This window comes from Saimiri boliviensis, chromosome 6 (genome assembly GCF_048565385.1).
Source record: "Saimiri boliviensis isolate mSaiBol1 chromosome 6, mSaiBol1.pri, whole genome shotgun sequence".
In the NCBI taxonomy this organism is placed as follows: domain Eukaryota; kingdom Metazoa; phylum Chordata; class Mammalia; order Primates; family Cebidae; genus Saimiri; species Saimiri boliviensis.
In genome coordinates, this window is record NC_133454.1 from 119,134,369 (window position 1) to 119,148,747 (window position 14,379).

The 14,379-nt window shown below is 43.5% G+C and overlaps 2 protein-coding genes across 8 annotated transcripts in view; one reads left to right on the forward strand and one right to left on the reverse strand.

Annotated features, from left to right (window-relative positions):
* The window catches only part of STX3 (syntaxin 3), a 51,729-nt gene extending 45,379 nt beyond the window's left edge, over positions 1-6,350 (forward strand). For 4 of the 7 annotated variants that reach the window (XM_010335078.3, XM_010335087.3, XM_039470427.2 and 1 more), the window contains one exon: positions 1,179-3,003. Coding sequence is in view for 4 of the 7 variants with exons in the window: in XM_010335087.3 (XP_010333389.1) it covers positions 1,179-1,226 (48 nt within the window). In the remaining 3 variants the exon portion in view is untranslated. Of the gene's footprint in view, positions 1-1,178; positions 3,004-3,512 lie in introns of those variants that run through there. The other 3 variants (XM_074401528.1, XM_074401529.1, XM_074401526.1) reach the window with 2 other exon arrangements.
* Positions 6,351-6,419: 69 nt separating this feature from the next.
* Positions 6,420-10,294, reverse strand: MRPL16 (mitochondrial ribosomal protein L16). The gene is made up of 4 exons (XM_039470428.2): positions 10,210-10,294; positions 9,477-9,542; positions 8,043-8,191; positions 6,420-7,111 (listed from the first exon to the last, which is right to left on the reverse strand). The coding sequence occupies exons 1-4, from the start codon at positions 10,262-10,264 to the stop codon at positions 6,626-6,628; spliced, it is 756 nt and encodes a 251-aa protein (XP_039326362.1). The 5' UTR covers positions 10,265-10,294; the 3' UTR covers positions 6,420-6,625.
* Positions 10,295-14,379: the final 4,085 nt, after the last annotated feature.

Genomic DNA, 14,379 nt, shown 5'->3' on the forward strand with positions numbered 1-14,379 from the left:
TTATACTGTTTCAGTGTGTCTCTCCTTACTCCTCCTCCTTCCATGTGACCAAAGGTTTAAAAGTCAGCTCATTATAGCATTGAATATTCAACTTCATCTTGAAAAGTAAGCAACAGTGATATTAACAGCCTCCCATAGACAGGTGGTTGCTTGATTTTTTCCCCCCTCTTTTTTCTGGCACTTGGAGACTAGCACTTGACTTTTTTGTGTGAAGTTTAAATTTTGTTTTGGCTCTGAACAATCTGATTGGAATAGATGTTGAGATTTTAGAAACATATAATAGTTGTTATTATCCCATGATGAAATATATGCAAATTCATGGTGCCCCTTTCCATTCCTAATTCCAGGACTTCAGCATGTGTATGAATCATTTTTTGAGGACGTAACTCCTCAAAGAGGAGCAGACTAATTAATATGTTGTTTTTGGTTGACTAACTCTATATTTAACATGCTAAAATGCTGAACAGCTGTTAAGCTGCTTTTACTGTAGTTTATTCCGTGTTCCCTAATAAAGTCAAGACTGATTGTTGCCTTGGTCTGGATTCCCCTCTTCCTCCATGTCACCCAAGGGAGACAGGTCTCTGAACAGGATGGAAGGAAGACAGTGTGTTTATATTTCCTAGTACTGTGCCAGCTGCTTGGGCTAGGATCATAGTATCCTCATGTTACAGATGGGGAAAGAGCAATGAAGTTAAGGAACTTGCCCAAGGCTACATAGCTCATAAGGTGGAGCAGCCATAATATGACCCCTGAACTTTTTCCATATACTTCGAATTGCGCCCTCTGCTTTCTAAAAGAAAGGCAGCGGGGAGTTCATGAAGATTGAGAACCAGAAAGCAGCTCCTGCAAGCCTGTCTTCAGGAGAGTGCTGCTGTGGGCCCTGCACAGCAGGGATTCACGAGGAATTGTTCCTTCCCACCGCATCCTTTCATGGGTGTGGACAGCCTGTGAGAAGGCTTAGAAAAGGCCTAGAGGCTTTTCTATTTTTTCCCCCTCTCACAGTAGGGCTTTGTGTTCTTTGTACAGTGGGATATTTAACTCCAGGTTCTGTCTTGGGTTTGTCTATTTCACAGTGAGTTCTGGGCTTTCCTCCCCACCTTCTCCGTTTGTGGATGACTTCTGTTGCCCTTTGCCTCCTTCCTGTGTACTGATCAGCTCCTCCTTTCCCTGCCTCCTAGAAACTGATTTCACTCCAGCCTGGTGTGGCCACCCTTGTCTTCAGATGAGAATGGAGTCTGAATGGCCTTCCTGAGAGCGAGTGCAACCCGTTCCTTTGTTTCCTTGTGACCACCCTTGGACCTGACACTCGGCTAACAATCCCGCCCTGGGGGAATGTGATCTACCTGATGCGACCCTGAGTTCTCCTCAGAGCCTCCTCCTGCCCCACCGGCTCTCAAGTACCTTTTCTCCTGGACTGTGTGAACCCACCCTGCTTCCTTCCTCCCTGTCCTGTGTCAGATTTTGCCTTGCACCTGAGAAAGCCCCTAGGAGATCTGCCTAAGGTGCCGTATTTTTCTACCTCATGGAATATTCTCCCAGAAATTGCAATGTATTTTTTTAGGGGAGTATCTTCAACAAAGCAGAAGGATTCTTCTAAGTATGGCAACAATAAGGCTTGCATCTTAGTCTTCTACCTGGCAGGATGCCAATCCTGTTGGTTGTCCCTATGTCCTGAAAACATGAGGGACTGGCAGATGTCATTTTGGTCTGAAGAGTTGACTTGTTTGAAATTCAGCCTTAAATTAAGCCCTTAGTGGTTTTTCTATATGTTGTAGTCTCTCATATTCACTTGAGGGATCAGGATGATGCAGTCATCTGAGGTTATGCTTTGCAAAAGGCTGAGGGTATGGAATATTTGTTTCCATGTCTGAGTCGTAGAAATTGCTGTGATGCTTTGTGAAGCTATTGCCTCGGGGCCAAAAATAATCAGGGATTTTAAACTGGGTAAGGGACAAGGTGCTAGAATCTTAAGCTCTGGAAATATTTCATGACACTGGTGTATTCACTCATGTGTTCCAGATGTATTCTAATTGTGTATGAGATGTTTGTACACATGCGTGTGTCTCTCAGGAAGTAGGAAATAAAAATGGAAGATACTATGACCTCAAAAAAAAAAAAAAGCCAACTTTGAGCTAGGATAAAAATTGGGTAAAGGACATTTGCTTACCTGCAAATGAATCACTATGGAAATGTGGTCTTCTCGTATCATCAAGAAACTTGTTTTCTGGATGAGTACTGGGAGAATAAAAATGAGAACTCTGGAGTGAGCTAAACTGATGCCAATTAAGTTTTTCTGCTTAGCAGACAGGAAGTATAATTTTTTGACAACCTTCCCCACATGCTGCCTGTGCTAGGCTTGTCCTGAGAACGTCCCTCAGTAATTTAATATTTATGTGGCCTACAGGATGTCCCATCTGCAAGGCTGAGTCAGTTGGGGAACACCAGAGGCTACACAGGACCTCTTCTTGCTACTGGGTTAATGAGCTTGGTGGGTTCTTTGTCTCACCCATTTCTTATCATGTAAGCAGCAGCAGCAGCCGCCAGGAAATCTTCAAGTGTAGCACAAGTCTGTGCTAACCCAGTGGTAAAATCCATTAGATCCCCTGCTGGTCTCTGGCAGTCTCCTTGATTTGGGGTACCATGTATATTTTCAGCTTTGATTTTAATGCTTTCTAGGATGGGGTGAGCACCCTTAATCAAGGCACTATCCGTTAGCTTCCTTTGTGAAGGCTACTTACTGCCAGTCACAATCCAGCACTCAGACAGAGCCAAGGGGATATTCTGTTGCCCACGGCTATGATGTCAGACAGTGCATGGGTTCTAGCAACAAGAAACAAGATCTCCAAAGGCCTTTGCTCCCCTCTGACATGGAGGCCTGGGGCTTACAGTTTGGAATACAACATGTGAAGGGTTTTTTTTGTTGTTGTTTATACTTTTAAAATGTAAATTTGATTATTTTATTGCTAATTTAAAAATAAAAATGACTTTATATTGATTGTGAAACAGTTTCCTGGCTCTATCTCTGTGTAGAAACACTTAGTGATTTGGTGCCACCATGTGGTGATTTTAATTCAGGTTTTAGAATGCAGCTCAAATCTTTTTAAGCCATAGTTCAAAAGTTCAATTTTTGAACATGGTTTAACTCCCACAGAATACAGTGTCACTATGTTTGTGTTTCAGATTGAGGTGTTCCCCCCAAAAGAATTTGGTTCAGTCCTCGAGAGTATCTGGCTCTAGGAGGAAATGGGGAGATCTGTCATGATGTTAGCTAGAAGGCAGAATGACCATACCAAACATCCTCTGGGGCTCTGATCTAAGTTTTGAATCTCTCACCAGAAATAACATTTCCATGAACATTCTGGGTTCTAGAAGCCAGATCCATCTCCTTTGTCCTTCTGTTGCTCTCTTCCTTCATACCCTCTTCCATGCCCACATGCAATTGTCTCCCTTCCTGCAGAACGCTTTTGCAGTAGTTTCTCATGTGTTCTTTCTTTCCTTGTCTGGATGAGCAGAAGAAGATCATGATCATGATCTGCTGTATTATCCTTGCGATCATCTTAGCTTCCACCATTGGGAGCATATTTGCCTGAAAAAGGTGAGCCATCTGTGGGGAGGGTCAGGCCTTCTTTTACTTACCCGAAACCTTTGTGTTCTGGGGACACTCTAGGTGCCTTAATCTGGGTGGGATTAGGTGCTAATAAAGGTTAGAGAAAACTAAGGAAAGGGGTGTTTCAGAGACAGAAAAGGGAGCGAAGAATGAACTGTTAGCAGGTAGTCTGTGGGAGGAGAGGGGGAAGACAGAAGGTGGCGATCTGTCCTATAACCAGGTGTGGCACAATGCTTTGTACAGGTCAAGGATATTGACTCCTGCTAAATAGTTTGAGCCTTGATATCTGGAAGTGCAAAAGGAACAAGAAGTAGTTCTTGCATTAGATGCATCTTGAACTTTTTGGAAGAGGGCCGGCCACACAGTAAACTCGAATTAAGTTTCTTCCCTTTCAAGGTTAATGAAAATTAACACAGCCTTGTGTATAGTCCCTTACCCCTGAGTAAGAGGGATTTGGTGATCCCAGCAACAAACACCATGCTATATAATCTATGACTTTTTTCCCTTCATTTTTCTGTTATCTCCCACAGCCCTCACGGATTGGTCAACTGACATATGTAATCCTCCTTCCACTTCTGTGGTACCATCACTTCTCCACGCAGACTCATCAGCTTCTCCTCTTTCCATTATGAAACTTCTTAGGAAACAGGGCATCAATCAACTACTTATTAAGAATTATGCAAAGAACAAACTTAAAAATACAGATTGGGTGGAGGACAGGGACAGGAAGTAGACAGATAGCTGATTAGGCAGACGGTTTAAAGGAGGACTGCAGGGTAGAGAAGAAAGCAGAGTGGGTCCCTCTTTAGGATGTGAAACTTAGAGCCTGCACGTGCAGCACGGCGGTGAAGGGGCAGATTATCATAGTGCACCTAACTTAACAGGTTCTTACTTGAATTGCTGTGACTTGGTCAAGTCAGGGCACTTCTGCTCTTCGAGGTCTCACCTTTGACCACCTTACATCCGTTTCCCTCTTTCAGGCTCCAGTAGTACTGTAGTCTTAAAAGTGAAGTTTATCTAAGGATAGCCACATGCCTATCTTGCTCACTGCTGTGTCCCCACTTTTTAGCACAGTGCCTGCTGCTTACAGGTACTCACGTATCTGCTGACTTATCATTAAGCTCTTACTTCAGTCATGGACAAATCCTTGGGTTTGACTCCTAAACGCTTTAGGGTACCAATGAAAATATGGTTTGTTATTATCAGAGGCTGTGTAAAGCTGCTTGGGAATGGGCTGATCTATTTAGGCAAAAATGCTACCAACCCTTCTCCCCATTACCACATCAACTTTAAAGTGCTTTTTCTATGGGTGGTGATGGTGGACTTCTATCAGCAGCCTCTTAATCTGTGGGGAATATGGCTGGCCCCAGGGCTGTGGTTTAATAACTAAATACAGGCCCACAAAATAAAAGAAACAGGTTTATAGTATGACTGACCTCACACATCAGTGGCACACTCTGTGAACCATAACAAAGAACAGATAAAGGTGTCAGGTGAGAAAGGTAAAATGAGGTTATCACTCACTTCACCTCTCACCTGATTTGTGTCGCTAGCTGAAACTGCTGGCCAGTAATATAAGTGTAAGAAACTGTTATAGGCTGGGTGCAGTGGCTCACACCTGTAATCCCAGCATCATGGGAGGCCGAGGCACCTGAGGTAAGGAGTTTGAGACCAGCCTGACCAACATAGTGAAACCCCATCTCTACTAAAAATACAGAATTAGCCAGGCAAGTGACTCATGCTACTTGGGAGGTTGAGGCAGAATTGCTTGAATGCAGGAGGTGGAGGTTACAGTGAGCCGAGATCGTGCCACTACTGCACTCCAGCCTGGGCAACAAGAGCGAAATTCCATCTCAAAACAAAAAACAAAACAACAAAAAAGAAGCTGTTCTAAATACTGTCCCCAGCTCCATTCAAGCTTCAGTTGTGTTCAGCTTTAAAACAAGCTATGTGAATATATGTTCTAGTGCAGATAACTTTTTGTGATTTAGTTAGAAGAATTTCACTAAAAATTCATTTAAAAAAAATCACAGTATACAACTGTGAGGAGCACACAATTGCTGAGTTTGTACTTCTGAAAGTAAATTATTACTTGGATACTTAATTTTTTAAAAAAGTGAGATTAAAAAATATTTTGGTCAGCGCTGTATTCTACCCACCTTCAAAAGCCAATGGTTTACTATTTCTATTCATTTGTGCTTCCTGTAGTTTGAATAGGGAATAGAAGACTGCAGCTGGCTATCTCTGGAAAACATTAATCTGGGCAAACAGGGAGCTGGAGCTGTGGGGATGAGTCCTAGGGGGCCCTCATTCACTAGCAGTTAAGAATTTACATGTTGCATGGCACATAGCACTGTACTGGATTCTGCAGGGGCACAAACAGAGAGCCAAACACCCTCCCTCTTTGGAGAATTTCAGACCTAGAAAAGGCCACAGCTTTAACTTTTGCTATTGGTTCCTTTGCTAAAAGGCAAAGGGTATGTTCCTTGCATATTGTCCAACATTCCCATTCCAAGATTGAGAGAAGATGGGTAGCTGGGCATCAATAAATGTTGAATCAATTGACCTATGTACTGTTGTTTTTTTCTTACACTAAAAATGTGTTTTTACCTAGTAAAATATCACAGAAACTGGCTCCCGAAGTGTATACATATAAAAGGCAGTAAAGTTAGACTCGCATCATAGATGGCGGAACGCAAACATCTGTTTCAGCCTTCATGTTCACCTTACATCCCAGGAGAACCAAGAGCACTTTACAGTCATTGAGGCCTATTTTAAAATCTTCTAAGGGATTAAGAATGACCAATGAGAATTTATAGCCTGATACTCAAATTTTATTTAATGAAAATATAATAAAGTTTTCATTTTAAATCAACAAATGTCATTGTTTTTCAGAAATCATCTACTCATATGCTGCTCCTTAGTTATGACTTTAGAGCCACCCAAAGACTTAAGTGGGTAGGCTGAAAAGTGCAGCATCCTTCTTTCAATAGCCCATACAGTTATCTCCTACAGTCACTACACACGTTCGGGCATGTAGAACTTGCCCCAGTATTTCCCCTTCTGCGTCAAGTCATATGGGCTCAGTACTTTCCGAATGCCCAGCATGTTGGCAGTGGCTATTCGCTCAAATGTCCAGGGGTTCTGGTTGTTACGTTCTCTTTCCTCTTGATCTTTCCGCATCTTCGCTAGAGTCTCGCGGCTCACAGCCTTTGCTGCAAAGGGCAACTTGTGGGCCACCTGGTCAAGGAAACCTCGCACTTCTTCGAATTCACAACGCCCACCCATCTCTACTATAAGGCGGCCAGTCTTTACAGGTGTCACGTAGTGGTCAATGGCACCTTTGCCTCCCCCCATGCGGTGCCCAACACTTTTGCGAGTGATGGGCTTGAAAGGGGCTGGTACTCGCCATATGGCAAACATGTTCTTGGGGTCCATAGAGCGGTTGATTGTCAGGCGTATCATTTCAAAGTGGCCCCAGCGGAGGTAGCCACCACCCAATGCCTAAAAGTGAATGGGAGAATTACAAACACATGTGACTTCGATATCTTCCATGGGCTCTACTATTATGTCTCTACTATTATGTCTCTACTATTATGTAGTAAATATGGCTTCAATGATACAATTGAAAATACAAATTTAAGGTCTAATAAGTTCCATGGAGGAAAAGCATAGGGTGCACAGTAATAAACAGAGTGAGGGGGGACCCACTTCAGTGGAGAGGCAGGGAAGGCTTCTTTTAAGAGGTGATATCTAAAGCTAAGGCCAGAATAAAAAGAACAACCAGCCAAGGGGAAACAGAGCAGTGTGCCAGGCATAAGAAAGGCTTCTGTGTAGGCCCTGGCACAACAGTGGGCTTGGCGAGTTGAACAGAAGCCAATGTGGCTGGAGTAGAGTGAGGAATGGGGAGAGCAGGCAGGAGGTTCTGAGAGGTCAGTGGGGGTGATCATGTAGGCTGCAGGAAGAGGACTTTAGAATATCACTCTGGCTGCCTGTGGAAAATAAATCTAGGGCACACCCATTTGTGTAGCTGCTGACATCAAGTCTTCATGGAAGCTCGATCTTTCTGCATCTTTGCTAGAGATACTTCAACAAGTAAGGAAACAGCTCTTTTCCACAACCTAAATTGTGGATAGTTTTATTTTTTTCAGGGCTTGAAAAGATCTCATGATCTGATTATGGAGCAAATTAGGTAGCCCCTTCCTTCTCCTGCTTTTACATTATTTTCACTCTACATTAAAAAAAAAAAAAAAAAAAAAGAGGTATAACCCAAATGTTTACTGGGTACCCAGTAGCCTCTGTACACATGAGTTTAGAGAGCAACTGGTGGCAGTTCTGATAAAAACTGTAGAGGAAGAGACTACAATTAAGAAGTATGAGATTCGGTTACTCCCTAGCTTCTATTCCAAAGCTGCTTGATGCTGAATTCACTCACCAAGATTGCAAAATTGCCTTCTGTGAACTCCGTAGCTTCAGTGGAAGGTCCCCGTATGTCACTCAAATTTCTAGGTTCTTTTTTTACTTTTGGCACAAGTGGTACCCTTTCAACAAATCTAAGCTTGGGTTTTTCAGGAATGGAAACATCTAAAAGGAGCATAGACAACCAGGATAGAGTAAAACTACACATCTCAAAAGACTTATTTTCTCCCTAGAAAAATTTACAACAGATGAAACTCTTAATTTCTTTCTTCTTCATTTTTGATAGAGACAGGGTCTCACTATGTTGCCCAGGTTGGTTTCAAACTCCTGGCCTCAAGTGATTTTTCTTGCCTTTAATTCCCAAAGTGTTGCGATTGCAAGTGTGAGCTGCCATATCCAGCCTGAAAGTCTTAAAGTTACCACTGAACAATAATTCCAAAGGTACATTACATTTTTGCAGATGCTTTTAGTGACACTGGAATCTTCTGGCTATGACTAGGGCTGATGCAAATGTTTCTAACACTGTAAAGATAGCAAAGTTTTAACTTCTGAATCCAAACGCATTTATTAATCACCAACTCTGTATTTAACGCTATGACAGCAATTGTTTGGAAATCACTAGTTCATTTAATCTTCAGAACAAGTTTATAGCTTTGGTATTCTTTCAGGGCTTCCTTTTTAAAAATTTTAAACCTGTCAAAGTTTAACACAGATACATCAAAGGGACAAATTAAAAATATACAGCTCAGTGAATTACCCTATTCATTTTTTGAGGGTTCCAGTATATTTTTTAAAAAGTAAACTAGTTTTACAATATTGTACCTTACCTTAAATTTAACAAAGCTTTTTACATATTGTATATACGCATATATGTAACCTTATTTGGAGAGAACATGAAAAGTCCAGATTTTTTTTCTTCCTTTGAGACAGAGTCTCACTCTTGCCCAGGCTGGAGTGCAGTGGCCTTCTGAGTAGCTGGGATTACAGGCGTGCGCTACCATGCCCAGCTAATTTTTTGTATTTTTGTAGAGACGGTGTTTCACTTTGTTGGCAGGCTGGTCTTAAACTCCCGGCCTCAGGTGATCTGCCCACCTCCTCTTCCTAAAGTGCTGGGATTACAGGCTTGAGCCACCGTGCCGGCCAAAAATCCAGATTTCAGGACTATTACTATTGGCTGAGTGGACCACGGGCCACACACCAGTAGGAGGCGTTAGAGAAGCTATCTCATTAGACAGGGCTCCCTAAGAGCAGGGAACGTTTTTGGTTTCCTTTGTTCTTTTGATTTATTTCTAGTGCTCAGAATACTGGTTGGCAAGATAATAGGTTCTAAAAACATATTTATTGAAAGAGTGAACGGGGATAGGAAACACAAGAACACTCCTATGTCATCTCACACCCTCTGCTGGTTTCCAGCAGAGAAAAGACAAACAGGAGAAAGACAAGTTCTCACCTTCAAAACTTGGTACTGGGAGCAGTGTCTTCAGGCCAGCACTGGCGGGGAGGGGTGCCCAAGAATCTACAGAGACAAATGAAGTTAAACGAGTTAAACGACCCAGGTTACAAGGCCGGAGCCCAGGTACAACCTGGACCAAAGGTACTTTTTTTTTTTTTTGAGAAGGAGTCTTGCTCTGTCGCCCAGGCTGGAGTGCAGTGGCACGATCTCGGCTCACTGCAACCTCCACTCACGTTGTTCAAGAGATTCTCCTGCCTCAGCCTCCGGGGTAGCTGGGATTACAGGCACCTGCCACCATGCCCGGCTAATTTTTTTTTTTTTTTTTTTTTTTTTTTGGTATTTTTAGTAGAGACGGGGTTTCACCATGTAGTCCAGGCTGGTTTCAAACTCCTGACCTCAAGCGATCCGCCTGCCTCGGCCTCCCAAAGTGCTGGGATTACAGGCGTCAGCCACCCCGCCAGCCCAAAGGTACTTCTGCCGGAGGAGCCTTAAGGTGTGCAATGCGGGTTCCACTCAACGGACTCAGAGGCTCAGGCCCCGCAGAAGGCCAGCCGGGGTCTCGGGGCGCCGGGTCCCAGACGCAGCTGCGACCCTCCTGCACGAACCCCTACAGTGGAGGTCCGCGGCGGGACAGCGCAGTCCCTAACCAGTGCTTCCTCCAACATGCAGAGCCGCTTCTGGGTTAGGGAGGAAAAGGGATAGTCTTTAAGAACCAAAGGGGACTTCTGACCTGACAAGGGCACCCGCAGGAGCGGCGCACTAGCGCGAGCCAGCAGCCTCCACATGGTCACGGGCGTCCGGGGGCGCCGAGCTCCCCACAGCGACAACAAGGGGCCTACTCCACGCCTGCAGGCAGCAGCGGCCTAAGGCCTCACCGGAATCGGCTTAGGACGCAGCTCAGTGGGGGCGGAAGTGACGTTCACTCCTGCGCACTCTGTAGAGTCCCGACGGAAGCGGAAGAAACGCGAGCTCCGGCGGGTTGAGTTCCGGCAGGTTGAGTTCCGGCGGGTTGAGTTCCTGCGATGGTGTTCGCGAGTCAAAGGGGCGGTTCTCCCAGCCACGCCTAGGGCTTCTGTTCGTCCTCTAGCGTTCGCCTTCCAATCCCCAGTCTTTCCCCAGAAGAGGGCGGCGGGGCAGGGATTCTTTTGTTTTGTTTAGTTTTAGGTTTTTTTTTTTTTTTTTTTTTTTTTTTTTTTTCCCTGTGACATATAACTGTCAGTGCCTGCCGGTCGCTTAGCAAGCTGGTCCCTTAAGGTCCACAGCCTTTGAGACCTTTTTCTAGGGGGCCCCCGCAAAGATACTAGGAAAATACTAGATTTGGCACTGGTTTAACATTTATGGGGCAATTGCAATGTGTCATTGAGTACCTAATTGGTTAGTTCTGCCAACGAATCTATGAGGTAAGTCATTACACTTACTTTGCAGATTCCATCCCGAGGGTGAAATGATTTAACTTAGTTTGGGTCAGACAACAGGAAAACAATACCATCAGGATTTGAGCACAGTCTGTGATTCCAGAGATCTCGGTGAATGAACAATATTGTTGAAGAAGCAAGTCAAACTCTGTAAAATTTTGGAAGAGATTTATTCTGAGCCAAATATGAGCAACCATGGCCCATGATACAGCCCTCAGGAGGTCCTGAGAACATGTGCCCAAGGTGAGAGGGGTGCAGCTTGGTTTTATATATTTGAGAAGGGCATGAGACACTGGTCAAATGCATTTAAGAAATACATTGGTTTGGTTCAGGAAGGTGGGAGAAGTCAAGGTGTGTGTGTGTGTGTGAGGGGGGGTCTTCCAGGCTATGGGTAAATTTAAACATTTTCTGGTTGACAATTGGTTGAGTTTGTCTAAAGACCTGGGATTGATAGAAGGGAATGTTCAGGTTAAAGATAAAGGATTGTGGAGACCAAGTTTTATTATGCAGAGGAAGCTTTTATATAGCAGACTTCAGAGAAAACCTGTTTGATACCGTTTTTTATTAATCTGACTAAAAGTGTGCCTGAAGGCCAGGCACAGTGTCTCACGCCTGTAATCCCAGCACTTTGGGAGGCAGAGGTGGGCAGATTACCTGAGATCAAGTGTTCAAGACCAGCCTGACCAACATGGTGAAACCCCTTCTATACTAGAAATACAAAAAATTATTTGGGTGTGGTGGCGGGCACCTGTAACCTCAGCTACTTGGGAGGCTGAGGCAGGAGAATCGCTTGAGTCCAAGAGGCTAGGGTTGCAGTGAGTTGAGATAACGCCACTGCCCTCTAGTCTGGACTTGGCAGAGCGAGACTTCATCTCAAAAAACAAAAAACAAAAACAAACAAATCCGGGGGGTTGGGTGCCTGGCTCTTAGTTGTTTATATCCTGGATCTGGGAAGGAAGGAAGGAAAACAAAGGGGAAAGACAATTCCTTTAGAAATGGATTTTTCCCAGAAGAGACTTTGCAGGACAATTTCCAGGTCTAGCAAAGAAATATATTTTGGGTTTTTTTTTTTTTTCCCTTGTCTCATAATGTTATGCTAGAGTCAGATTGAAAAGTAAGTCACAATATATAGGATCAAATAAAACTCATCTGATAATAATTTATGGTTTGTAGGGCATGATTCTCTAGACCACTATGTAGGAATTTGGGCAAGATAAAAAATCAGAGCTTAGTCCTCAAGTTGAATATTGTGTAATATTGTTTTGAGTGAAAAATGAAGTGGCAATAAAATCACTATATGATTAGTCACTATGTCTTTTGGAACGCCAAAACTTCTACCTTGTTGTTTATTTCAAAAGAATCAAGAATTGCAACCTGCAGATCCAGTGCAATCTCTATCAAGATGCCAGTGTCATTTTTCACAGAAAAAACAAAACAAAACAAAACAAAAACCTCAAGTTCATTTGAAACCACAGAAGACCCTGAATAGCCCAAACAATCTGAAACAAAAAGAACAAAGCTAGAGGCATCATACTCCCTGACTTCAAAACATAAATTGATTGTAATCGAAACAGCATGGTATGGCAAAGAAACAGACACACTGACAAATGGATAGGACAGAGAACCCAGAAATAAACACATACATTTATAGTTCATCGATTTTTTTTTTTTTTTCAAGATGTAGTCTCATTCTGTCATCCAGGCTGGAGTACAGTGGTGTGATCTTGGCTCACTGCAACTTCTGCCTCCTGGGTTCAAACAGTTCTCCTGCCTCGGCCTCCCTACTAGCTGGGACTACAGGTGCATGCCACCATACCTGGCTAATTTTTTCTATTTTTAGTAAAGACGGGTTTTGCCACGTTGGCCAGGCTGGTCTCAAACTCCTCAAGTGATCCACCCACCTAGGCCTCCCAAAGCACTGGGATTACAGGCATAAGCCACCGCACCTGGCCCAGTCCATTGAGTTTTGACAAAGGTGCCAAGAACATAATGGGGGAAGGATAGCCTCTTCAACAATTGATGTTGGGAAAACCAGATATTCACATGCGCATTGAAATTGGACCCTTGTCTCATACCACCTACAAAAACCAACTTAAAATGGATTAAAGATTTAAATATAAGACCTGAAAGTATAAAACTGCCCGAAGCGTTTGTACCAGAGTGACTCCGTCTGGAATAAAGGCTGGGTAAAATGAGGCTGAGATCTACTAGGCTGCATTGCCAGATTATTAGGCATTACTAGTCACAGGATATTTATGGTTAAGAGGACAGTTAATAATATTTACCAGGGCCAGGCTCGATGGTGTGCACCCATAGTCCCAGCTACTCAGGAGGCTTAGGTGGGAGGATAGTTTGAGCCAGGAAGGCAGAGGTTACAGTGAGCTGTGATAGTGCCACTGTACTTCATCCTGGGTAATAGAACAAGACCCCATCTCAAACAAACAAACAAATAAACAAAATAATGTTTACTGAAGAGACTCAGGACTTAACAGACCCAGGAAATGTCTTGATGCCCTGATATCTTAATAACAAAAAGCATTCCTAGTGTAAGAATAAGTTTCGTGGCCTGGTACGCCATGGCTCAAGCCTGTAATCCCAGCACTTTGGGAGGCCGAAGTGGGTGGATCACCTGAGCACAGGAGTTCAAGACCAGTCTGGCCAACATGGTGAAACCTTGTCTCTACTAAAAAATATAAATATTAGCTGGGCATGGTGATGGGTGCCTGTAATCCCAGCTACTCAGGAGGTTAAGACAGGAGAATCATTTGAACCCAGGAGGGAGAGGTTACAGTGAGCCAAGATTGTGCCATTGTATCCCAGCCTGGGTGACAAGAGTGAAACTTTGTCTCAGAGGAAAAAAAAAAACAAAACAAAACAGTAAGTTTTACTTTCAGTTAAATAATACAAATTCTTGCAAAAACTAGTTACACAAAGATTAACAATCCTTTGTCATAAGCACTTGTAGCAGAACACATCTCCCCCTGATTTTTTTGCTTTGTTATCTTGTATCTAAACAAGCATTGTACCTAAGGTGGATGTGTTCCTCCTCTTGCTTTTGGGAATGCTTTGTCTGTGGAGTAGCTATTATTTCTTTCTTTCTTTTTTTTTTAAGATGGAGTATTGCTCTGTTGCCCAGGCTGGAGTGCAGTGGTGCAATCCTGGCTCACTGCACCTCTACCTCCTGGGTTCAAGTGATTCTCCTGCCTTAGCCTCCTAAGTAGCTGGGACTACAGGTGTGTGCTACCATGCCCAGTTAATTTTTTGTATTTTTAGCAGAAACGGGGTTTTGCCATGTTAGCCAAGATGGTCTCAGTCTCCTGACTTTGTGATCTGCCTGCCTTTGGCTCCCAAAGTGCTGGTATTACAGGCATGAGCCACTGCACCCTGACCTTTTTTTAATTTACATTCTTAATACATTTACTTTCACTTTGCTCTGTGGACTCACCCCCAAGTTCTTTCTTACACAAGATCCAAAATCCCTCTCT

Excerpts from the sequence above, each read along its gene's own strand:
- MRPL16 (XM_039470428.2), bottom strand. The coding sequence starts at position 10,264 with ATGTGGAGGCTGCTGGCTCGCGCTAGTGCGCCGCTCCTGCGGGTGCCC. Across the intron at positions 8,192-9,476 it reads CCCAGTACCAAGTTTTGAAG|ATGTTTCCATTCCTGAAAAA; the intron begins GTGAGAACTTGT and ends TGCTCCTTTTAG. Across the intron at positions 7,112-8,042 it reads AAGGCAATTTTGCAATCTTG|GCATTGGGTGGTGGCTACCT; the intron begins GTGAGTGAATTC and ends ATTCACTTTTAG.